Below are 27235 nucleotides of genomic sequence, written 5' to 3' on the forward strand. Positions count from 1 at the left end.
GCGGAGATAGGTGCTGGAAAATAAAGAGGGGCACAGAAAAATAAAGGAGAGCGAAGAATGTGAAAGGAGGGCGGCAAAATGCAATAACAGGGCGGGGCGCCCCGCTTAAATGGAGCAGCGAGAACACTGCTATATTTAGTTGTCTTAACAATTAGTATAAACAGTTATTTGGATATAATGACATTTTTACAAATTAGTTTGCACCTATCCTGATATGGTGTCCCTCAACATTAATTTATTCTCAGTTTGAATCCATAGTTATTAACTGTAGAGTATTAGACCTACATGTAAGATTCAAATGTTTAATATGCACATTAAGCCATTTACCTTAGATTTCATTTGCCTGAGGTGCTTGCGTCGTTCCAACCAGTGCAACACAACTTGTGAACAGCCATGGTATGTGCTTTCCTGTTTTGCTGCTAATGACAAAATGTAGCAGCTTTCCTCTGATGACTACATGTCAGAATTACCAAATGTTTGATATCCAGTAGCCGATGATTAATGAATCAATGTGCTCTAGTGGTGTCATTAAACAAAACAAACTTTAACTTTTTAACTAGATTTCATTTCAGTGTTGGGGAGTGACAGTCCACCTATTGACAAAATATATGACAGTGCTTCATGTTAACCAACATGACCTTGTAAAAATATTCCTGTGCCTGCTTTGTGCAATGATTTGAATTTTGATTATCATAACAGTTTTTGTTTTTCAGATTAAGAGTTGTTGCTATATGTGCTATTCTGCCTTAATTTATTGGGGTATATTGTACTGGATACTTTGTAGTTGTCATAATGGATATTGTGCTAGAGTCGTATACATTATTCCATTCAAAGAACAGTAGTATTCTCCAACTTATGCTGGTATGATTTTGTGCACTATGCTCACAAAAAATGGTATTTTGCTTCAAAATGTAAGTCTTTCTCACATGCTTTACATTCAGTTAGTCTCCCATTTGCGAGAAAAAAGTTTTAGGCGAGGCCATGCTACACCCACCCACCATGAGCTACATATATACATATATTTCTGTTCAGCTGTTGCACCTACCTTGTTTCAAACACAGGAATAGTGATGTAGAGCTGACTATAAAATGAGTAATTTATAACATATAGTAATAGCTGTAATTATTGTTTTAATCTTAATTTGAATAGCTGTAACTTTTGAGTTCATAAATATGTTTGCCTTTAGCTTGGATTAATCGCATATGACTCTGCACGCCCCATGCGATCAGCTTCAACAAACATCACCATCACCATCAACAGAAACCCATCACCACCTGAGTTTCTTACTATTAACTACAAGGAAAAAATACCGGAAACCTTCAGTCTTGGTGTTACTATTGTCATGCTGAATGCCACAGATGCAGACAAGGTTTGTAGAGTATGAATATGAATATACATTGTATATAAGTAGAATGTCCTTTAAATTGATGACTATTTTAAAGTTAAGTTTGTTGACAGAAATATTTTGAAAGAGAATAATTTAAGTTTGTGGGTTTTGTTCATTTCTAAAACTCTGTTGCTGCAAAAGTAAAATTTAAGCTGCCCTAGCATAGGTAGTTCTAAACCAAATAACTTCCAGCTGGGTCAGAGTTCAAGGTGCACTAAACTTTTGATAGAGAAATGAACATCACAAGTCCTGTGATTGGTGAAAAATGTGACTGTGTTGGTTGTAAAAAAAAAAAAAAAAGTTTCATCTGGGCAAAAAATGAATGCAATTTTATTTCATCTAGTACCACTGTGTCAAGTAGCCTTGTGCTTGAAACATGTATGGGGTACCTGTAAAAAAAAGTACTCAAATTTTGTGTGAAACTAGGGGTCCTAGACACTACCCGTTATCTCAGAAATGAGCAGATTGACCCACAATTTTTTCTGATTCACTGAGTGAGGGGTGGTAGTATTTATATTTGTGGTGTTTATGTCAATTGATACGCTGCAGTTTTAGCCACATATGTTACTACTGTCGTCTATGGGATTTGATTTGGTAGTATACACACAGCAAGCAATTTCTTACATATATGAAGATTGAAATGGAATAATCTTCTTGGATTGGGTGGGGGAAAATAAAAAGTAATTATATATACACTGTCAAGTACCATTCTAAACAACTATTGTCAGCATTGAAAACAACAAATAACTTCTAAAGTTGCTCTTAACATGTCCATAACTATAGCTGCTGTCTTGTTGTACATTCTTTTAAAAAATTTAAAATTTAAATGTTTTAATGTAATGTCTTCAGAAATGTAAACATTTTCACTTTCAGCATAAAATAGAGTTTTCAGTAGACAGTGCCAGTCCACCGAGTTGCACCAAGTTCTTCATGTTGTACTCCATGTCTGGTGAAATTGTTTTGATTCGTCCCCTCACACAGGCTTCATTCACAAGCTGCAGAGTAAGTAAACAACTAATTAGATTAACAACAATTGAAGTAGCTACTACTATAGGAAATAATTAATTTTATTTTCATACAAAGATGTGGTATGTAATAAAATACCAAGTACCATTTACTTTGGCATTTATTCTTAGTTCTCCAATACATGAACATCCAAAACTCAGACAAGACATGTTTAACAAATTTAAATAAAGAATTTAAATAAAACTTAATGATTTAAATAATATATTTTCAGCTAATAGAACGTTTTGTTGCCAGACATAAACATTTATTTTGCAATGGAAACTAGAATTAAATATTTGTTTAATTTATATGTTGAATTTATAATTATAATTATGATATTTAATAATTAGATTTCAGAGAATATTTCTGTTTTATCTATACTTATCAGTCAGAATTTCACCTTTAAGGTAGGATGCCTGGACAAAATGTAATGATATTGTAGTGACAATCTAGCTGACAACAGTAGTTCAAATCCTGTCAAAGCTGGCTCGCACTTTCACTCATGTTTCTCATCGATCATCCTCTGCCTGTCATTCTCATTATCTTAATATAACAAAAATTCCAATTTCTCCCATGATTTCAATCTGTTTCGACCCTGTCTGTCAGTTTCCTCCAGCTGTCTTCTGAGCTGTCCACAAAGACCAAAAGATATTTGATGTGATCTTTCCCTGTTTCAGCTGATTGTCATAGCAACAGATGTGGCTAATCCACCAAAGAAAAGTATTGACCAGGCCCAGGTTTTGATTATGATTGATCGAAATTACTATTCGCCTGTCTTCAAGGGACCCTACTCTGTTGACATACCAGAAAACACTACATTTGGAACATCAGTTCTGTTTGTTGAGGCAGCAGATGACGATCCTGTTGTAAGTCTTGACGGTTGCTTTTAATACTTGCTATAATAGAGTGGTTATACATAGATTTATAGGTTACTACACAAGATTCCATTTCGTATCATGTTTATGTCCCGAGTGAAATAATTTTCAATTGTCAGAAGCTTTAGCCAGTCATATGACTTGATGTTCTAGTGGGATCTAATGCTTTGATATGCACCAAGATATTTTTAACCATGTGGGTAATAAGATTTAGATACTTTTGTTTTGGACTGCATGCTTTCTGAATACTTCCAGCTGATATCTTCATTTATCGGTTCTGGCAGAAGATTAGATCTTTCATATATATGAAGTGTTCTAAAAAAATAGTTTTTAAAAATTCAAACCTTTATCATTCTCTAAATTAAGGTGTGTTGGGTTTTTTTAAACCAAAGAGAATATTAGTGATTTCTCTAGAAATTTGGCAAGGCATGGTAGACCAAACACTTTTGGGTCATTTTCACCATTTTCGGGGCACTTGTTTTTCATTAAAAATACACAAAAATTAATTGAAATAAACATTAATGTAATTTACATGCTTGCTTTAATAAATGAATGGCAAAAGATATAAAAGGCATATTTTATTAATTAATAATACCTTTTTGGGTGTTTTATGAAGGCAATTTTAGAATTACTTAGTGAAATAGACACTGTCTCAGGGCAGCATGGTGCTGATTAAGGCAAGATGGTGTTAGACTATTGAGGCATGGTGCTGCACCATGCTAAAACAAGCTGGGGGGAAATACTAGAATATGACACCATCTATGCTACTTATTCATATATTGTACAATTTTGTGTACCATCTATCTTTGCTTCATAGATTTGTAAGTAACAGGTAATTGATGTATTTGATATCTTTCAGGGATCTGTTTTCTCCAATGTTTCATACAAACTGATTGGTGATGACAGCACTCTCAATTTCTTTGTCATCGACTCTCTAAATGGAAGCATCTCAATTAACAATGATCTTACACAAGAAAATGTTAACTCCTATATTGTAAGTATTACAACTGAAAACCACTAAAATTTCTTATTATCCTTGTTTGGTAATAAATATTAAGATTCAATCGCAATTTTATGTATTTACATTGTTTAATAGTCAATGCCATGCTAAGAAGCTACCTCTGGGAGTACTAAAAAGTGGCCCCTTAATACACATGACTGCCTACTACAGCTTGCGTCTTAGGACAGGTGGCTGCTTATTAGAGGTGGCCACTTGAGTAGATTTGACATTACTTGCCTATCAGAAGCAACCACAGAAAAGGTTTGAAAAGTTCCATTTTTTTAAAATTTGAGACATCACTTGAAGCTGGTGTTCTTTGTTGATTAAAAAAACATAAAATGAATAGCATATAATTAACTATCAAAATATAGTGGGTCTCCTAGAAAGAGTTGAATGCTTTGAAATTATTGATGATATTTTTTATCATCTGCAGGCAAGAGTTGTTGCATTTGATGGAGGTTCTCCTGCCAAAAGTTCTACAGTGACTGCTGTATTGAATATTCTGCGAAACCTCAACAAACCCGTCTTTGATAAGAAAATTTACAACATGACAATCTTTGAAACTCATCCACTCAGAACAATTGTTACTCAAGTTAAAGCTTCAGATGCTGACAGACAAGTACGTTTAATTGCTATACACATACAAAATATACTGTATTTTTTATTACAGTGAAACCCCTCTAAACCGGACACCCTCGGGACCAAATAAAATGTCCAGTTTTTTAGAGGTATCCGGTTTAGAGAGGTTAATTTCTGTACTAATTTTTCAAAAAGGACCTTGAAAAATGTCCGGTTAAGGAGGAATTCCAGTTTATAGAGGTTTCACTGTATAATTTGGGGTTTTTTTTATATCCTACTTGCATGAGGTGAATAAGACACAAGTAGTAAAAAAATATACTTAAGGATTATTTTAAGATGTATTTCTACAGTAATACAAAATGTAGGTATTGTAATGTTAAGTACAGTTTCATTGTTGTCTGTTTCAACATGAATTTAGGCATATGTGTACAAAAGCTGAGCATATCTGGCATATAAAACATAAACTTATTTTATTTATTTTGCTTTACACATTTGTGTTGCAATCTTTATAACTAAGTAACGCGTGTTTTGTGATTAATATTATTGATTTGGTTTCCATTTCAGGGTCCATGGAGCAACATAAAGTATCAAATGATTGACACATCATTTGGAAGCATTGCTAATACCTACTTTAGAATAGATCCCTTGACAGGAGAAATCTTTGTCCGAATACCTCTCACTGAAGATGGATCTGAACAAGAGATTTTTGAGGTTTCATACTTGCACTACTGTTGGTTTATCAGCTCATGTCTTTTATTGAATACCATCTGCCTCGCCATACACAACTGACAGTTTTAATTGTATACATAGACATTGTCTTCACACATCCCTTTTATTAGAAATATACTATATGTACTTGTACACCAGCTAAAAATCTCTGTTAGTACCATATACTAGCTGATATCATACACCCAAGTTAGTAGTATTACACCATAGCTAATATCATACACCCTAGTTAGTATACACTCTAGCTGGTAGCAGACACCCTAGCTGCTAACATACACCCTAGCTGGTATCATACACCCTATCTATTATCATACACCCTAGCTAGTACCATACACCCTAGTTAGTAACATACACCCTAGTTAGTAGCATACACCCTAGTTAGTAGCATACATCCTAGCTGGTACCATACACCCTAGCTAGTATCATACATCCTAGCTAGTATCATACACCCTAGCTAGTATCATACACCCTAGCTAGTACCATACACCTTAGCTAGTATCATACACCAAAGTTAGTAGCATACACCCTAGCTAGTATCATACACCCTAGCTAGTATAATACACCCTAGCTAGTATACACCCCAGCTAGTATAATACACTCTAGCTGGTACCATACACCCTAGCTGGTACCATACACCCTAGCTGGTACCATACACCCTAGCTAATAGCATACACCCTAGCTGGTAGCATACACCCTAGCTAGTGGCATATACCCTAGCTGGTATCATACACCCTAGCTAGTATCATACACCCTAGCTAGTATAGTAGCATACACCCTAGTTAGTAGCATACACTCTAGCTAGTAGCTAGTACACCCCTATCTAGTAGCATACACCCTAGTTATTAGCATACACCCCCCTAGTAGTAGCATACATCCTAGCTGGTACCATACATCCTAGCTAGTATTATACAACCTAGTATAGTAGCATACACCCTAATTAGTAGCATACACCCTAGCTAGTACCATACACCCTATCTAGTAGCATACACCCTAGTTAGTAGCATACACCCCCTAGTTAGTAGCATACACCCTAGCTGGTCTCATACACCCTAGTTAGTAGCATACACCCTAGTTAGTAGCATACACCCTAGTTAGTAGCATACATCCTAGCTGGTATCATACACCCTAGCTAGTATCATACACCAAAACTAGTATCGTACACCCTAGCTAGTATAATACACCCTAGCTAGTACCATACACCTTAGTATCATACACCCTAGCCAGTATAATACACCCTAGCCAGTATAATACACCCTAGCTAGTATCATACACACAAGTTAGTACCATACACTCTAGCTGGTATCATACACCCAAGATGGTATCATACACCCAAGATGGTATCATTCACCCTTAGGTAATAATATTTTTCATATTGAATCAAATTCTTCTTCTACTATTTTTATGTATAATATATACTTCTTAATTTTCAGTTTGGCATACAAGCAACAGATGATGGTCACCCATCACAAAAGTCTGACCCAAATGCTAAAGTTGCCATCAAGGTGATACGCAACCTAGAAGCACCTCATTTCCAAGGCATGCCATACGAAACTGCCATTTCCTTCAAGTCACCCATGGACACCTCTGTTTTTCTTGTGAATGCTACTGATTCTGATATAAAAGTAGGTATTTAATTCATAATGATTACATTTCCATTACATTCATTACAATTTAACGTCATCCCATTGTTCCATCCGTAGCAATGCAAGTTTGTTTATTTCTGAAAATTAACGTAAAAATAACTAACATCAGGGAACGTTAAACCTGATGACGTCACTTTATATTGGTAATTTGTCTTATTGAGTGTTATTGTTTAGAACAAAAAAAATAATTATAAATAAAATATGAATTATTAGTGTTATTAATTAGTAAGTATGTTTCAAATTTAATTATAAGGATTGTCTGTTATTTCTTTTACTTTCTTTTGTGTATGAACAAAAAAACATCATCCGCAAACAGTTTGTGTATGATTTAAGAAAAGCAGACAATCCTTAATATCATCCCATTGTTCCATCTGTAGCAATGCAAGTTTGTTCATTCCTCGATAAATGTAAAAATAACGTCAGGGAACATCATACCTGATGACGTCACTTTATAATTTATTTCATTGTGTGTTATTGTTTAGAACTAAAAAAAAATATTCAAAATAAAATATCAACCTGTAGTGTTATTAATTAGTAGGTATGATTCAAACTTAATTATTAGGATTGTCTTTTCATTCATCTGGGTATGAACAAAAAAACATCTGCAAACTTATGTGTGAAACGTCTTCACTGATTCACACAGTTTGTGGATGATTTAAGAAATAACAGACAATCATTAAATGAAATAAACTTACACATGGAAATATAAATTGATTTGTCTACTAGTTAGATACAACTGTGGTTTGAGGTGTAATAAATTTAAGCTGTTATTCTGATATAAAATAAATATAATATAGAGATTATTATACAAGCTTGTGTCTAATACTGATTTTACGAAATGAGTGTCAGGATTTTTGTATTGCCCAAGCGAGAGCGAGGGTAATACATGAATCCTGACACGAGTTTCGTAAAATCAGTACGACTCACACACGAGTGTAATAATTTGCTTATTATCCATAATATTATTGTTGTTTTCTTTATGAATAGCAAGACCCAACTCAAAATGTTTCAGCCACAACTAGAACGAGACGACGAAATGATGTCATATTTCAAATGCACAATCTGAGCTAGGACTGGAGAAGCAATGTCATGTTATGATGTCACTTCCCAAAATTACATCATTACACTTGTTATTACATGTCTGCTTCGTATGATTATTATTAACTCTGTTATGTTGAACCATATGGATAATAACACAAATTCTTCTACATCTGTTGGTATATTACAATTTAAAGTAATTGTTTCTTAGATATTGCATCAACTAGTGTTTTGTTTTGTTTTCTGAGAATGTATTGTTTATAATTTCAGGCTCCTTACAATGTTGTTTCCTATTTCTTGATTGGAGATGGCATTGCACCACTGTTCTTCCAGGTTAATGCAAAGACTGGGCTAATTAAAACAACATCTTCTTTGGAAACAGACACCAGTGAACAATACATTGTAAGGATGCATATTGTACCAAGTTATTCCATAAATAGAGTCTTTACATACTAATTATGAGGATAATTTTTGTTGTTCATAAATAATATCAAACATAAATGTGATAGCTTTGTAATTAATAAAGTTATCTAATATTTTTGGTAGAGCATATTTTGACACCCAATAGCTGATGTATTTTTCGTGCTGGGGTGTCGTTAAACATTCATTCATTCATTCTTTGGTAGAGTACCTGCCAGTATTGAAATAGCTTTAACTCTGTTTTCAATTAGCTTAGGTTTTAGGTAGATTTTAGTTTTTTGAAAGCCGACACACCCCTAAATATTATTAATAGTGTTATAAGTGACAGATGTTTAACCCATTATAGGGTTTTTTCTTAGACTGAATGTCTTTTATTTTCAAATCAAATTAATAAATTCCTTTTTCTCACAAGAAAAGGACACCATAAAATTTCCAGAAATGGTGTCATATATCTACCTCACAATTTCTGAATGTGTTAGTTATGATTATATTTTAATCACCCATTTTGAATATGCTATAAAAATTAGAAGCATTTGTTCAAACAAGGAGCATGTTTTGCACCCCTCAAAAGTGAAAGTCTACTTTTTATTATTGAGTGTTATTGAAAGATACTATACTGATGGAAAAAAATTAGGGAACACATTGAATTGTAGACCAAATTTAATTCACTACTAGCATAATAATGTCTGTATTTCATACCAATTTGAATGTCTATAGTGTTGACTGTGCTGTCTATATGTTCCCAGTCAATTTCTGACAATATGAATTGATTTTTGATGCAGTCATTATATCTTGTTGCTATCTGTGTGATCCTTTATTTCTTTCCATCAGTATATTTATGTTAATCTTTGTTTTAATCTATGGGCAGGATCTCTAAAAACTATAAGATCGTTTTCATTTCTTTTTAAATGAGTATCATACAAGAAGTGACTTCATTATGGTCCATTCAACAATTACGTAATACAAAATTAGCATTTTTTTAACATTTCATAATGCCTTCCATTATAATACCAGTTCTTACTTAATAGTTTAATATATTAAATCAATGTTCCACATCCTTGTAAATTTATAACCTGAAACAGTTCATGTTTAAATCAGTAATGATTTATATAAATGTGTAAAAATTTATATTTTTATATATTCTAAGAATTTGGGAATATGATAAGATACTGTTTATCATTTGATTTATAATTTTTAATAAATGTATCTTGGGACACTGGTAAGTTGCAAATTAATCTCAAGAGAAATCATTTGATAGCTGGGATGTAGGGTATATAATCACATTTAAAAATGTTATCTTAACTTGATCTTGATGCTATATTTCTTAGCTGCGTTTGGTTGCTCAGGATGGTGGTTCCCCACACCGGGAGGACACTGCAACTGTAGTTGTGAATGTGTCACGCAATTTATTCCAACCCATCATTAACCCACAGAACTACAATATCAACATCCTTGAAACCCAGCGGCTTGGCATTGCTATTGGCAGTATTCAAGCTACTGATGGGGACCAAAGTGTAAGCAAAATGCTACAGTAAATCCAGCTGTGTTGACTTGCCCACCCATTATCAGTAGATATGTAATCTCTAGTTAGATTTGGTGAAGGGTTAAGAAGGTGGAACTGATTCCATGAACTCACTTATAATTCCAAATTAATTGTATTCAAACCATACTTATTCAGGGCTTCTAGATTGTGGTAACCCCACTCCCATGGCTAGTAATATTCAATGTTCGGCTAGTAAATAACTACTACCACCATGCCCGATGGCTAGTGAAAAGAACAAATTTCAAATGTTTCATTTACAATGTAAGTCCATTTTGTAAATATAAATGTCCTGCCCTCCTCACCTCTCTCGCCAAATCTAATGTTTTTAAAGCTCTATCTCCTTTATGTGACATATCTGATTATTACTATTAGTAAAATTCTATTTACTTAAAGTAGGGCTAGTGAATTTTTTATCGTGGCTAGTAAAAACATTTAATTGCTGATCCTATGGCTAGTGAATTTTTATAAGAATTCTAGAAGCCTTGCTTATTTATATATCAAGAATGACATGTTTGCCTTATTTGTTGCTATATGGAAACATGATCTCCAATCTGCAAACCTCTTGGCATCAGTAATAGACCTATCATCATTTAATTAATATGTGGTTATAAAAAAAATTTATTTTGCTAAATACAAGATCTACTTAAAACGTTCTAACATATGTTCCACATAATTGTTTTAGATTTTCCATGAGATCAACAGATAGTACCATTATTCAGTGTTTATTTGAAAAGATCACACAGTATTATAAGTTCTGTCTTGATTTTTAAAATCATTTCAAAGGAACATATTCAATTATTGTTTAAATTATGGATGTTACAAAGTTGAGAACAGTGAAAGATATGACTTCCAAGCAAATCCATGAAGATAAAAACTACACTTATATGTAATGGAAATTGGTATTTTGGGTTGAATATTTATTTATTTCCATTTCTCACTAAATTTCTCATTTATTTTTCAGCCTCCATATAACAAGCCTGTTTATAAACTCACAGGTAACAAGGTGTTTAAAGAATATTTCAAAATAGATCCAGACCTTGGAGATATTTATTTGTGGAAGGATCTTACACTGGTCTCTTCGGGAGACCAATTTGAAGGTAGCGTGGCTGTCTGTGATGCAGCTGTGCCTCCACTGTGCTCCAATACATCAGCAGACATAACAGTCACTGTCACACGTAACCTCCATGTTCCATATTTCACAAACCTACCCTATCACCAAGACCTGCAGAGATCATTTGGGGTTGGAACCAGTGTACTCACAGCTACTGCACAAGATGATGATGACCCCGTAAGAGATGTTTTGCTTTGCTTCCTATTTGTAAAATAACACTGAGACCTAAAGATTAGTTATATGGTATATAAAATTTTGATAAATAGGAATCATTGTGGTTGTTATAATTCAATAAAATGAATTACTTGATACCAACAAAGTGAGAGCTGATATTCAAATATTTTACATTAAGTGCACTGTTTGTCTGTTCGTTATACAATCCATAAAGACAAAATGTGATTAAAATATACAATAATGTTTATTGTCTTTATACAACCATTTCAAACACAAATTGCTACAATAGCACAAATGGAAAAAAGAGTATTAAGTTAGCATGCTTGGTCTTTGCCTTACTAAAAGATTTCATTTCTTTAGACCATTGCTTTTGGGGTGATCCGGTACCACCTGATTGGTGATGAGTTTTCTCCAGATTTCTTCAGCATCAGCGAAATAGATGGTTTTGTGGAGATTAGCAACAACTTGGCTCAGACATCCAAAAATGAATACCAGGTTTGTGTTTTAAGTTTTCATGGTGTTGCACATTGGCCCACTTCTAGGGTCATGTAGGCTGCCTTAAAAAGTTCATAAATTGTATAATTAATTAAAACAGTGCTTATGTGGAAATCGAGTTACCATTATACCATTAAAGTTTCAAGGAATATTTTTTCAGCCCACCCACCATGGTAAATTCCATATTTTACTTCTGTGAATATTGTTTGTTATGCATAATGCACCTTTAATTCCATGTCCTGTGTCATCTGACATATCTGTGAGCCTTGTTCTGGGTGCCTGGCATTCGAATAAATGACTTGTGAAAATTCAGCATCATCAATTATTACGCTATTTCATAAGTTTAATAATTGATGTTACAAAAAGGTATGTATGAAGTTGATTCAATAAATAAAACCATTATGTCATAATCTGGTGTTAAGAGATGTTGTCTGCAGATTTCCTCCCCTATTATGAGTTCCAGGCTATTTAAAAAATATATATATATTCATAATTTAAAGTTGTTTGTTCTTACAGCTTCGAATACAAGCATGTGACCTTGGTGGTTTGTGTAACACTACTGTAGCGACTGTCACCATAACAACCAATTTCCAGCCACCAGTATTTGTACCATCAAGATATATGGCTTCCATCTTGGAAACAGTTTCACTTGGTGATGTTATTGTCGATGTTAATGCAACTGATGGAGACCTGAATGTAAGTTTTACTTTCAAATTTAATTATTTATACCAGAGATATTAAATTGTCTTTGAATTATATTTGTATTTAGATGACGTATTAAGGTTTTTAAAATTATCATAGACAGTTCAGCACATACCTTTGTTGTATCAGTCATGGGGGATTGATTGGAATGAGAAAGAAACCTGACTAGGACAGTTGATCCTACAGTACATCGCACTTAGAATGAGTGTCCACACACTGACCACAACACACTGCTCTGTATAATTGTTGTATTTTTTAAAACATATATGTTTACATCTTCTTCTTTTTTAGTCACCTAACAATGAAGTACGCTATGCAATAACTGATGGTCCAGAGGACCTTGCCTGCTTCACCATCAACCCAGTCAGTGGCAAGATGACAGTGCGACAGTCTCTGCTGCGGGATCCCTGTCTCGAAAATACATACAAGGTACAGGAAATAGCAGCAGGATGGTCACTGCTGTAACAATGATCGACAATTTATGTTGTTGTTGGTATACACTTCAAAATAAATTCATTCCATTTGACAAAATGGCCCATTGCCATAATATTGATCTATTGGTATCTGAGAGAATTTGTTTCTGAAAAAAACCCTGTATTTAATGTGTTTATTTTATTTTATTTTTATTGTCCCCAGAATATAAAAAGGCAGTGTCAGGGTTGGGGTGCCCTGAGCTCACTGTCTCACAATATTTTTTAAATTTAATATGATATACACAGTTTTATATACATACATATAAATGGCAAAATATATACACACGAATAGATAAAATCCATGTATATTGTTGTTGTTGATATTTTGTTCTTTAATGTGTTTATTCATATTAAGTTAAACAGCAAAGCAGAAGCCGAACAGTATTGTCCTGCTCTGAAGATATCAGTTCACTACTAACAAATCATCACAAATGTGTCTTTGTTTAATCCAGTGAGCCTTTATCCTATCCATTAAAGCTGTATATAAATGAAAAAACCCACATTTTAAATCTTCATCAAATACATTGTTATTTTGCTCTCTGCATCTACACCTTTAAATAACAGGAGCTTCAGATATCCTTGGGCCTGCAAAAATACCATACAGTGTTGAGTAAAGATAGATTTATCTCAGTAGCTGTCCAAAATGCCATGTCTTGCCTTCATTTTTATGATCCAAACTATAGTGCAAAACGTCATTAAAGTTTCATCCACTACAAAATAATTTTGTCACCTTTTAAACTTATTTATATATTTTTTTCATGAGAGAATTGTTGGGGGGTTTTTTTCAGATGATAGTCGTTGCCAATGATCTAGGAAAATCTCCACTTCGCAGTCAGCCAGCTCCAGTAGATATCTACATTCAGCGCAACATTCACCCTCCTTCTTTCCAAGGGGATCCATTTGAAGTTTTAATACGTGAAGATTTCAGTGTAGGCCAAGTTGTGTACACTGTTTCTGTGGCTGATGCTGACACAGTGGTGAGTGGTCTTTATGATATACTTCATCATGTAAAGAAATCACATTGTTTAAAGTACTATGTCTAATACTGACATTGTGATATACAACATCATACACATTGTTGTACATAAAGAAATCACATTCTTCACTGTACTATGTCTTATGCTGAAATAGTTATCTTCGTGATATGCATAATGACACGCAAAGATATCAATTTGTTTACTCTACTATGCACATCCTCGTGTGGCTCACTCATTATTTGTGAACTATTCTAAAAAAAAGTGCAATGCTAAAACAGTACAAGATGTTCAAACAGCCTCAAATTTTAATTTTGTTTTACTAGTATGGAGGGGTGGGGGAGCAAACTAACCTCTTTTCTAATTCCCTACATCCTCCTATAAGTACAATAGTGAATTATTGTTATTATTTACAGTATAATATATATGCAATGGTAAGCTATATCAACTCTGATACAATAGATTAAGCCATCATAAAAAACCTGTAAATCATGTGAAACAATATATATTGACAGTATATATGTTATATGTTTGCAGCCACCTTTTAACAGCATCAGATTAGATATCATTGGTGATGATACTGCAACCATGTACTTCAAACTAAACCAATTAAGCAACAATCAGGCAGAAATCGTGATGAAGGAATCTGTTCTAAATGACAGCTTGACCAGATATGTGGTAATGTCTTTACTGTTGTTGCCATGTTTTATATGGAGATAAGAAAATATTTAAGCTAATTTATGGATGGTTTTTCTTTATATAACTGTAACAAAGTTAAATGGATAAATGTGAAACTGGCAAGGACTAATGCAAAATGTCAAAATAGCAAATATTAATGCACATGTTTCTTGAACTTGACATGATTGAGGGGGCACAATGACTTACTGTATGGAGCAGAGTATGTAGGTTAAAACAAAAACATTTAAGAATAGTGATACAGTGATAAAATGACAAAGCATTTGTATGGATTTTTGTGTAATGACTAGGATATCTATGATAATTTGCTTTATACAATAACTATATATATATATATTCATATGCTTTATTGCAGGTGCGAATGCAAGCATTTGATGGTGGAAGCCCCAGTAAATGGAAGATGAGCACTCTTACAGTTAATGTTGACCGGAATTTGTTTGCTCCAAGATTTGAATCTGCTAGTGATACAGTGATAATCACTGAAACACAAGGACTTGGAATTTCTATTTACCAGTTACATGCCATTGATAATGATACCAAGGTATGTCTTTAAAAGTGGTTAGTTGAACACATGCTCATTTTCAGTGAATCACTTGTCCATTGTTTGGAGGCTATTTGTGTTTATTTATGTTTTAACCCTTTAACATGGAGAATGACATTTATATCACTTATAACTTCACATGAAAAGCAACATATGTGTTATTTTATTAGTGCTGTGAAGGAAACACATTCTGTAATTGTCCAGTGTTTGCAAGTGTATTTTTATTGGTCACTGATTTAACAAAAATGTAATTCAGTTATTAAGTAAGATAACTCACTTGCTCCATGAATTTGTTTATGACAGTGAGTTAGCATTACTAGGCAATGATTTAAACAAAATAGCAGTACCTACAAAAATGCAAACATTATAAGAAAAAATTTACTGGATTAAGTGGTTTGGTTACTTGATGCATCTAATGATGAGGTTGGTTCATCAGATAATGGTAGCAATATTTACAGTTATTATTATTTTTATTTTTTTAAATAAAGTAGAATTTAAACACATTGATTTGTTCATGATTTTCCATAGTGTAATTCTAGAAGGCCTGGCTTAAAAATATTTACCCATTAAAAGGGTCAAAACTTTGTTGTTGTTAGGACCATAGCTAGGGTTGGGGAAGAGGCATGATCTCTCACTAATGTATCTGCCTCTTTTAAAAAAAAAAATTAAAATATGGAATAGTTGACAGTACCTTAATAGGGATACTGGCTCCCATTATTTTAGGGGGTGGGAGGGTGAAGCTGGTTTTGCCTGTTGTATAACAAAGTTTTTTTCATATTGGCATTGCTGCCAAATGGCTATATAGGGTTGAAAATTAATCACTACACATTTTTACATGAATTGCAACTAATATTGTGGGTAGAGTGATGGAAATACATGGTAAAAAGGCTTCAGATTTTGCCCGACAGGCCTCCCAACACAAGTTTACATGTATTTGTCACACAGCATGAGAACAATGTATAAAATGCCTACCTTATTGAAACTCGAGGTACTGTAGTTGGTAGTATGGCTAGCTGTTATACATTTTATGGTATTTATTGGCTGCCTATTCTTCTGTCTATAAACTTTGTAATTCTGCTTCATACTGTTTAAAATTAATATAAAACATATTTAATTATGTCTCTAAATGTTTTTAATATGCATTTATGTTTGTTTTTCAGTCTCCACATCAAGATGTAGTGTACGAAGTGACAGGAAGTGCTCAAGCTAGCAACTTCTTTGGTGTATACGAAGATTCTGGGATTATTTATGTGAAACAAAATCTCAAGGATGATCTCATGAAAAATACTCGCTTTACAGTAATTTATTTATTTATCTATTTTATTTTTTGTCAATAATTATTTCTTGTAAGCATTTAGAGAGATCTGTTAAACTGATTTATCATACAATGACAGCTGAACACAATGTCCATTTTCAGTCTGAAGTTTTAGAAAAAAACTACATTCACAAGTAATATATTTTTCATTGTTATTTTAGGCCATCTTTAAAAACTGTTTTGTTTGCTGTGACATGTCCACATGACTATATTAGATTGATTGTGTATGGTAAATATATTTTATAAGGAGGAAAAAATATGAAGAAGTTATTTTAAAAAAGTTAGTTCTGACAATCTATATTGTTAGTGAGTCAAGTTGTAACAAATAGTATATTTTTAGGGTTGGTCAGTCAGTGTAATTATTGTTTGTATATTATACTAGTAAAGCGGACTAAACCAGATTAAAGGGGGCTGACAAAATGTGCCAATATACACAGGGTGTCAGATTAGGCAGATTTCACCCAAGCTGTTGTCACTGAATAGAACTCTGGAGTGTTATGGATCTCCTAGGTAGTGGCAGTCCTCCTAATGACAAGCACCTGATAGTGGATCATGGAAGCAATCATGATTTAATTTGCCTAATATCTTTTTGACTCTGTCCTTTGTACAGAGATATGGTTTTGTTAATGGAATATATTTTTTGTCTACATTTACAAAGAAATCTGGATTACACACCTGATAGTGGATCATGCAATAACGACTTTGCCTAATATCTTTTTGATTCTGTTTTTTGTACAGAGATATGATTTTGTTAATGGAATACATTTTTTTGTCCAGATTTACAAAGAAATCTGGATTACACAGATGTCGGTTTGAAACAGAGTACACTGTACTTTTCAGTAAACACAGAAAATTCATAAGCATCCTACATCATGATTACAACATGTTTAGGTGCAGGATTTGTAGTCAACTTTATTTAAATAATTCAGGACATATTGGTACTAAAAGTGGTTTTATTTGTGGAAATAATATAGTTCAGTCATAGATTACAGAAATCAAAACATAAAAATCTAGTACATGTAATAGAAAACATGGTATTAAACATTTTAAAGTTAGATGTTCCATATAGTAAATAAATAAAACCCATTGAACATGGATGATAACATCCAACATCTACCCGGTATTTCGTGTAGGAAAGTACATGTAACATTACAACACACAAGAGTTTAAAGTAACACAGGGTTTTTTTTTTCATTCCATATTCTTATATAACAGCTTTGAAAAAGTTAATGTCAAACTCTGTAACAAATATGATGTCATTACATTCATATATACTTATAATTATTTTTATATTTGGCCATTATAAAATAAATCCTAAATTTCCATCTCTACCTACACTGAGGATAAAGGCCCACCACCATTTTTTTTATTGGCTTTTTTTTTTTAAATTTGACCCATGTGTTGTATTTTTAGTGTCCTGAAAATATAAAATAAAAATAAATATTTCATATTACTGAGGTTAAAGTCCCACCCCCATTTTCATTGGCCAAATTAAAAAAATTAAAAAAACCACACATTTTTACCAATGTGTTCTGAAAATATAAAATCAAAAATAAAATATCACCCCCTGCCCCATTTGAACAAACAAAATTGGATAAAAAATGTGGCGATTAATTTATAATGGCCTCAGTTTAAAGTTGAATAATTTTTGCTAGTAACTTGATGTTAATTTTAGATGCTTATATTCAGTTCCAATAATTACTTTGTTGCAGCTGACACTGAGTGCTAGTGATCTTGGTATTCCACCAAAATCAAGTTCAAATCGCTTTACCTTGTTCATCGATGTCCTTCGTAACACATACTGTCCTCAGTTTGAAAACCTGCCTGCCACAACAACCATTAAGAAAACATTGACTGGATTTGTATATGATGTTAATGCATTAGATTCTGATATTTCAGTAAGTACTTTTGCGATCTAGCCATATTACCTGTTTGAATTATATGTATGTCACTATAGTGTGGATGGGAGTTTTGTTTAAATGCATATTCCATCAATAAAATTATTGTAAAATGTTCTGAAACAGTTTCTGATTTTATTTAATATTAACCTTTCATTTCATTTACTTTTTACAATTTTTATCTTTTCTGGTTTGGTAAATCATAATTATTACCCAGTAAACATTAACAAGGGAACTATTTAATATATTAATGTTTGGTATGCTGATTGTAACCATACCTTTGGAACATGTGGTGTTTGCATGTAACACCTTTTTAATCTGCTTCATCCTTTAGCCGGACTTCAACACAGACTCTATAGAATATACTCTTGTTGGCGATGATACAGCAGCAGCATTTTTTACAGTTGACTCAAAGAATGGATATATTAAAGTTTTTGCTGCTATTGTTTCTGATAATCTCAATGTCTACAGAGTAAGTGATAAATAAAATACTTTAAAAAAAAAAACCTTATTTGTTATTCTTGTAGACTTTGTCTTATGATCATAGTTGCTATATTAATCTTTTTTCATGATATTTTGACAGAAGTTGAAACAAACAGTTATAACATTTAAAACCTGAAATTAATGATTCAGCATAATTGGTTTCTAAGAATTAATATTCTGTGTAGTTAAAAGGTAATTTAATTATGTTTCATGTTGTAATAAAATTATCATTTGATAAAAATTCTACAAATTAATAATTCATTCCATTTTGACCACAAACGTTTTGATATGATAAGTAAAACTTATAATTTTATGCAGTTTCCAAATCTATTTCTTAACTTTGATGCATACATGTATATTGACTGAAAAACATAAACATCTGTTTGTATTTCTTACAAGTTACGTGTTGAAGCTCGTGATGGTGGTGGCTGCAGCACGAAGAGTGTTCTGACTGTGAATGTCATTAGAAACCTTTATCAGCCCGTATGGGTTCAGACCAACTACACAGAGACCATTCTGGAAACATTTGAAATGTCCAAGCCAATCATTAGGGTCTCTGCAACAGATCAAGATTCTGTGGTGAGATAGTAGAAATAATTTTGTGTTTATTTGTGGAGTAGTAATCTGTTTTGATTGGATTATTTTGACTTCTTTTTTATAGTTTGAGTTTAATATTACTTCATTTCCAGATGGGATATTACATAAATTACAGCCTTATTCATGTATGAATGTTTTCTTTTTGAATGGTTTATAGTTGATTTTTTTTCTTATTTTAAATTGTAGAATTCAAGGTGACACCATAGAAGGTTATAGAAAACATCTTTATAGTTGATTTTAAAGTCTGAAAAAGAATACTAGTTCTTCAAATTTTCTATGCAGTTGAAAAATATATTTGAAACTTTTTGTGTTGAATTCACTATCATTCAGATTACCTGAAGTAAACTGATATTATTAATAAACATTCTTGTATTCATAGGCAACAAAAGCTGGCCGATTGAGCTATGCATTAGCCCAAACATCTAGACATCAGGATCTCTTCACAATGGATGCAAGGAATGGGGATATATTTCTTAGAAGAAGACTTGTTGGCATTCCTGGCAATTCATTTGTGGTTAGTGACCTCTGCTCTTCAAAATTTTCCAAGCTCATGCAAACAGTTCATATTGCAAAAATTGTAAAATATTTTGTAACAGAAATTACTTTGCACTTTCACAGAATGTAAAATAAAGGTATTTAGTATTTACATATATTAGTGATAGAGTATGCATGTGTTCAGTTGTGATATTTGATCTGTGACTGAATGCTTGCAGTAAAATGTATAAATCTCATTTGTGGCCTAATCATTCATCAACAATGTCACGGGGATTCAATAATACCCGTAACTGAATAAAACACGATTGTCCAAATATCTCTCCTAACTGTATATCTATTAGATCTCTCTGTAACAGGCGGTATATACCCGCTGTGGCTCGTCTCTAGGTATGATCAGAGATACGATCTTATATAAAGTATATGTAATATAGCACGTTTAGTTCACTAGAAAACACAACAAAAACACAATACACTTTGGAATCTGTATTAACCTACGCTGACAAATGTACAGCCGCAGTAGTTAATTAATAACAACAATAATAACAACCCAGAACTGATCACTTAGTTAGTTAATCTCTAGGTGTCTAGTTTACACAATATGCTAATCACTACACCGTGACACAACACCCACACATGTGATAATTGAGAAACGCTTCTAGGGGAACTTAATTAATAAAGGAATTACAACACTATTCCTAACTGGTTAATTTTTAATTAACCCTTAACTACTCATTCAGTAACCTTGTAACACAGAATTAATACTGGTACCTATCACAATAAAGACAATAACCTACAGTTTACCTAGGTCTTCTAGGATGACTGGCTAAGCTTTATATTACCAAATACTCGTATAATGTTAGAACAAAAAGTCTGCGATTTACTTCGTCAGATGACCGAAGACACTGTCTAAAGAATATTGGTATAATACAGTATTAAAATATTTAAAGTCACATCAATCACATCAAGGTTATACACAGAGCAGAAAATATATAATTACCAAAGTCCCGTCTGAACTAATATAGATCGTTCAGTGGACGACGTCCGTGATCCCCTGGAGCCTTCCTAGTTCTCCTCGATATCTAAAAAAAACTAGCTATTTATTATAAAAATCAGAATATCGCCTGGGGGTACAAGGCGGACCTCCCCCTATCAAGTGCTATTTCCACCGCGACCAAGCGGTATTTTTTTTCTCAGATCGTCAGACTTAATGACGCCAGTTCGCTAGAGATTCCATGGTCGCGCGGAGGTATTACGTAACTACTGGCCACATGGCCTCCGCACCTGGCTGGGTGTGTATTAGACGACAGTCGCGCAGAAGTATTACGTAACAAGTTGCCCATCTGGGCTTAAGTGCAATTTGGAACTGCACACGGCCTTCTAAAACAATTAATATCGCCACAGGCGAAAACAAAATTAAGAGCATGTACCGTCACAAACTAGCTACTAACAAAGTTGCTTTAGATGTTGTAAGAACAATACATTCATTCAATTTCATCAATTTAATTTAATTTTTATGCTGTGCGTATACCAAATTACGGTTCAAGCACACTGTCCTGGGCATATATCTGAACTGAAATGAATGAATGTTTAACGACACCCCAGCACGAAAAACACATCGGCTACCAGGCGTCAAACTATGGTAATGCAAACAAATTAAAGTGATGATCAACATCAATACAAGAATTCAAGATTTAAATAAAAACAGTGTAAAGAACTGCGCAAAAATACAAACATCACAGATAGATACTGACTTTTACTCAAAATTTAAATTTTGTGCTGTATTGGCCATTCTCAAAGAGAATGTTACACCCCTGCACCACGGTGAGGTTACAGCATGTGCAGGGGGAACTGAAATGTGTATCATATGTAATGGTATGATAACATTATACTTTCCTCATTTACCTATACACTCACTCTGGTTGGAGCTGGTAGCTAATTATACTTGCTGCAGTCTTAAACCTGGTGGTTTAACCATGTGCCACTGAGGCCAATAACAACAGTATCTTCCTTTCTTTGATAGCTAACACTTGTTGCTCAAGATCAAGCAGAACCATTCCGGAAAAGTGACGAAGCTCAAGTAACTGTGAACATTCAGCGAAACACATTTCCTCCAGAATTCCAGAATAAGTCGTACTCCATACACATTGACAGCACATTTCCCAGATACAGTTCTATAATTACAGTCACTGCCAAGGATAATGATACTGTGGTAAGATTGTGTTATATATACATAATTTATACTTTAAGTCTGAGCAACAGAATTTTATTTTAGCCTTTGCATAATTTTTTTTTTTTTAAATTTAAATGTTGTGCTTTTTATTTGTGCTATAGGAATTGGTAAAAGAAATGTCAAGATTTATCAGTATTCTGCTATTTTTCTTGTCATACACCTTTGTGTGAATGTTTTAAAGGTAATCATTGTATTTTTTCTTTTTGCAGCCACAGTTCAGTGAAATTAAGTTTAAGATTATTGGTGATGATGATGCTGTGTCATATTTTTCCATCCACTCAACATCTGGCTTGATCACCACCAAGAATGACTTGTCACAAATTAACAAACATGTTTTCCAGGTGAGTTTAACACTTCACTTTTATTTTAAACTTTTCAGTGTGTATATCTATGTATAACATTATTGTTTTCAAAATTTCATATTGTAAGGTTGTAGTGTTTGATTTATAAAGGGGTAAAAAAAAGTTGCAGAGTAATATATTTTTTATATATTATGTTAAATTTATAGACCGAAAAAGAGGACAGTTTTAAAAAATGAGTGTCAGTCACTGCGGTGTTCTCATGAACATGTGATTTAAAAAAGATCAAAAAACTATAGGCTATGTATTATTACATCCTTGTTCTTTGCAAATATTTTTTTTTTCATGTATACATTTTTAATATCTGTGAGTACTTAGTAGTAAAAAATATAGCAGTTGACTTTCCTGAAAACAGAGTTGTATAGATTGTATGACTTGAAATATACACTTTAATTGATTTCCTTATAACTCATTACACTACTAGCCATTTTGCAAATATTTAAATGTTATCATTAAATAGAACTCATTAAATTTCTGTTATAATCATTACAGTTGAAAAATATTCCATTGGTCTGGCACTAGCATTGCAAGTTATTTAATTTCTGCATGAACATAAAAATTACATCAAAGAACATCACCTTTGATGGTGTTACTTTTTATTGTTACTTTGTATTATTAAGCATTATTGTTGAAGGACTAAAAATAATTCAAAATAATATACGATCTTGTTTGTATTTTTATAATAAATATGTTTCAAATGTAATTATAAAGATTGTCCTTTATTTCTTTTAGGTTCTTTTGAGTATTTGTGCTATAGGAATTGGTAAAAGAAATGTCTTTATTAGAAGATTTACCAGTATTCTGCTATTTTATATAGTAAATTTTCTATAGTATTCTATATAGTAAATTTTGCTGATTCACAAAATTTGCACATGATTTGTTTTTCATACCCCAGTGAACTTAAAAGATATAATAGACATTCCTTAGTTATTTTTCTGATTTATGGCTGTTGAGCTGTACTTGAATTATATATCTAAATATTTATAGCAGCCGACAACTTTGTAGCTGGTTAAAATAAATATATCACGTGACAAATTGTATGTTTTGTCAGGCCTTTTGTTAGGTCAATTGCAGTATAACCTGGCATTAATGAGTATTTGTATGCAACAAATGTGTGTTTTCAGGTTCGCGTCATGGCGGAAGATGGAGGGGAACCACCAAAGCATTCAACAGCTGTTGTTAATGTTTTTATCAACCACAATTTGTTTGCACCCTTCTTTTCACCACCAATGTACAGATTTGAGATTTTGGAAATCCAACGCATTGCAAAATCATTTGGACTTTTGTCTGCATCCGATGCAGATAGATATGTAAGAACATTATTATTTAGCTTCATTACATGTAATATATTTAATAAATAGTTATTGGTAAAATATTTAAAACAACTATGTCAATAGCTATTTCAAAATATTTTTACATTAGTATAAATGAGTTTGATTAAAATTACTTGGATATAAATATTATAAATTCCTTCTTTTATTTTTTTGTTTTAAAATTAGATGTTTAAAATTCATTTTTCACAGCCTCCTTACAATGAGATACTGTTCAAAATACAAGGAAGTTCGAAAATACAGGATTTCTTTCAAGTACATGAAAGCCGGGGTGAAATCTCTTTGAAACAATCTATGCTTGATTTTCCTGACAAGAACATGAGTCATTTTGAGGTAAAGTATAAAAGTGTAATTTTCTATATTATAATACTAATGCATAATAATAAGGGTAAATTATGGGACAAACAGTGTACTGAAAAATTATTTACAAAATCTGTAGTTTGTTTCTTACCTAAAATATAGAAATATAGAAGGAAAGGAAATGTTTTATTTAACGATGCACTCAATACATTTTATTTCTGGTTATATGGTTAAAGACCACACAGATATTGAGAGAGGAAAGCCACTATTGCCACTTCATGGGCTACTCTTTTCGATAAGCAGCAAGGGCTCTTTTTATATGCACCATCCCACAGACAAGATAGTACATATCTTTGATATAACAGTCATGGTGCACTGGCTGGAACGAGAAATAGCCCAATGGGTCCACCGATGGGGATCTATCCTAGACCAACTGCGTACCAAGCGAATGCTTTACCACTAGGCTACGTCCAGCCCCTAGAAATATAGATGAATGCATCTAATCTCAACATATTATTTGCTGCCGTTAGTGACGTCTAATCAACAATGATATGACTGACATATCCCAGAAATATCCCAGTCATGTTTGATTTGAATTTTTTTATTGCAGTATCATTTTGCCTCAGCATTTTAGGATTATTTTCATCTATGCTATTTTATATTAGAGATACCTGAAGTTTACCAACATGTAGCACATTTAGATATAATTTACTGGATTTTTACTCTGTTAATAAGTTGTCATGTTTTATCAAACATTTAACACAGTTATATACAATTAGATTTTACTCTTTGTAATAAGTTGTCGTGATTTATAAAATATTTAACACCTTTAGATGCAATTAACTGGATTTTATTCTGTTCTGTAAGTTGTCATGTGTTAATCCATCAGTTAATTATAAAAACATGCTTAATATTATTTCTTTCAGTTTGATGTAAAGGCTACAGATAAAGGGATGCCACCGAAAAATGCATCAAATGTGGCTAGAGTGATTGTTAGTGTTGTCCGTAACACTGCTCCTTACTTTGAATACACACCATACAGCATAGTAATCCCATCAACCATGAAAGGAGGTCAGAGTGTTTTCCAAACAACTGTGAGAGATAATGATCAAATGGTTTGTAGTCACTTTTGAGGTCTTCATTATAAGGTATTTTGTCATTTTTTTAATTTGTATTTTGAGTGCTGTAAGTAATATTTACACTGATGTATCATCTATTATGTTTGCAGGACAAAGCTCAAGTATCCATCATATAAAGATGATTGACTTTAAGTAACATAAAAAAAAGTCACTGATCAAAGTTATATTTTTTCAAATTAATTATTGTTTTGTCTTGCCGTTACAAAGTAAAAGGTGAAGTATAGTTATTTCTTTTCCGACGATGGCATGTTTAGATCAGTGTCTCACAAAGTCTTAGATCAATGAAACTTGGTTAATAGTTGCACCTACATGTATGGGTGCTCATCACAGTGGATCGAAAACATGTTTATGGTAGGTGAGACGTTGAATTCCGCAGAATTCTTGATTTGTATTAGAATGGTTTGGAATTTAGAATTTAACTGACTCGTATTTATTGTTAGACTTATGTGTTACATTGTTGACATGTTTTGCTTTACTTAGGCTCCCTTCAATAACCTGGTGTATTCTATGGTTGGTGACGGAAGCACAACATCATTCTTTGCTGTAGACAAATCTGGTTTAATTAAACTAAAACCTGACGCCGACCTTTCCATGGACACAGCAATAACATATTTTGTAAGTTTACATTCCTTTTTTAGTTTCGTTATTGTGTTTAAATAAAATGTATGCTCAATTTACAATAATAATTTCCTTACTAATTTAGTTTTTATACTTGGGAAGAGACAGATTTATTGCTTCATACAAACTTATGATCTTAAAGGGGTTTGGATTTAACCATTTCCTTTTTTAAATTTGGTTTTGAATTGTGTGAATAATTAAAAGGCTGTATATTGAATTTAGTATGACACAACATGGCTGAAGCATGTTAATTGAATTTGGTATGACATAATGTGGTTGCATGAAACTCAAGTTTGGAATTTGCTTTGACAAGTCATGACTGAGGCCTGTTTATTGTATTTAGTATAACATAATGGTTGAATCCTGTTTATTTATTTCTGTATAACATGACATGGTGATATGGTTTATGCATATTTATTTTGCATTTGCTTGTTTTAGGCCCGCATTAGAGTGCAAGATGGCAGCAATCCACCTAAAACTGCTACATCTGTCTTGTCAATCAATGTTACCCGCAATTTCTATGATCCTGTATTCAAGAATAATTTGATTCGGCGAAATATTCAGGAGACCACAGAAGTAGGGACAGTGATTGCAACAGTTAATGCGACAGATGCTGATAAAATAGTACGTATCTTTAAGAAAGTATTTTGTTGTTATTAGAATTTGATGTCCTGCGCAACATTGTGGCTAATGCATAACAGATTTACACTCAACAAATTTTCTGTGAATTGAGTCATAATACTTAGAACCATATGCTATGTATGGAGTTGCTTTGGAGTATTTTATGTTATTGTGTGCCCTACTATTTACTAACTTTTGCAAAAATTAAGACATCAGAAAATGAGTTACTTGAATAATTAATGTGTTTGATTTTTACTGCAATAGGTTGAACCTTTTTATTGTTACAGGCGAGATTTAATTAGGGCACGACTTAATTTTATAAAAAAAATTATACCTTGGTAATGTGAAGATTGAAATGATTATTTTTAATTTTAAATGACTACTATTTAAATTATGTTACCTGACCTTAAGGTTAAGGATGATGGTGAATCTTATAATAATGTAATGTTTGACTTTTTTTTCTTTTT

The 27235-nt window shown here is 32.8% G+C and overlaps 1 protein-coding gene across 2 annotated transcripts in view; it reads left to right on the forward strand.

Moving 5' to 3' along the window:
- The window catches only part of LOC121378881, a 141887-nt gene that overhangs the window by 53111 nt on the left and 61541 nt on the right, over positions 1 to 27235 (forward strand). For both annotated transcript variants that reach the window (XM_041507238.1, XM_041507237.1), the window contains exons 52-79: positions 1187 to 1369; positions 2261 to 2389; positions 3070 to 3258; positions 4127 to 4261; positions 4701 to 4886; positions 5411 to 5557; positions 7003 to 7194; positions 8524 to 8655; positions 10002 to 10187; positions 11178 to 11504; positions 11862 to 11996; positions 12513 to 12692; positions 12990 to 13127; positions 13960 to 14148; positions 14683 to 14823; positions 15197 to 15382; positions 16543 to 16680; positions 18410 to 18595; positions 18930 to 19067; positions 19478 to 19657; positions 20055 to 20189; positions 22191 to 22379; positions 22610 to 22741; positions 23884 to 24069; positions 24283 to 24423; positions 25317 to 25505; positions 26010 to 26144; positions 26586 to 26771. In XM_041507238.1, coding sequence (XP_041363172.1) covers positions 1187 to 1369; positions 2261 to 2389; positions 3070 to 3258; positions 4127 to 4261; positions 4701 to 4886; positions 5411 to 5557; positions 7003 to 7194; positions 8524 to 8655; positions 10002 to 10187; positions 11178 to 11504; positions 11862 to 11996; positions 12513 to 12692; positions 12990 to 13127; positions 13960 to 14148; positions 14683 to 14823; positions 15197 to 15382; positions 16543 to 16680; positions 18410 to 18595; positions 18930 to 19067; positions 19478 to 19657; positions 20055 to 20189; positions 22191 to 22379; positions 22610 to 22741; positions 23884 to 24069; positions 24283 to 24423; positions 25317 to 25505; positions 26010 to 26144; positions 26586 to 26771 — 4710 coding nt within the window. The remainder of the gene's footprint in view (positions 1 to 1186; positions 1370 to 2260; positions 2390 to 3069; positions 3259 to 4126; positions 4262 to 4700; positions 4887 to 5410; positions 5558 to 7002; positions 7195 to 8523; positions 8656 to 10001; positions 10188 to 11177; positions 11505 to 11861; positions 11997 to 12512; positions 12693 to 12989; positions 13128 to 13959; positions 14149 to 14682; positions 14824 to 15196; positions 15383 to 16542; positions 16681 to 18409; positions 18596 to 18929; positions 19068 to 19477; positions 19658 to 20054; positions 20190 to 22190; positions 22380 to 22609; positions 22742 to 23883; positions 24070 to 24282; positions 24424 to 25316; positions 25506 to 26009; positions 26145 to 26585; positions 26772 to 27235) is intronic.

The sequence above is a fragment of the Gigantopelta aegis genome, chromosome 8, assembly GCF_016097555.1.
Source record: "Gigantopelta aegis isolate Gae_Host chromosome 8, Gae_host_genome, whole genome shotgun sequence".
Taxonomy (NCBI): Eukaryota; Metazoa; Mollusca; class Gastropoda; order Neomphalida; family Peltospiridae; genus Gigantopelta; species Gigantopelta aegis.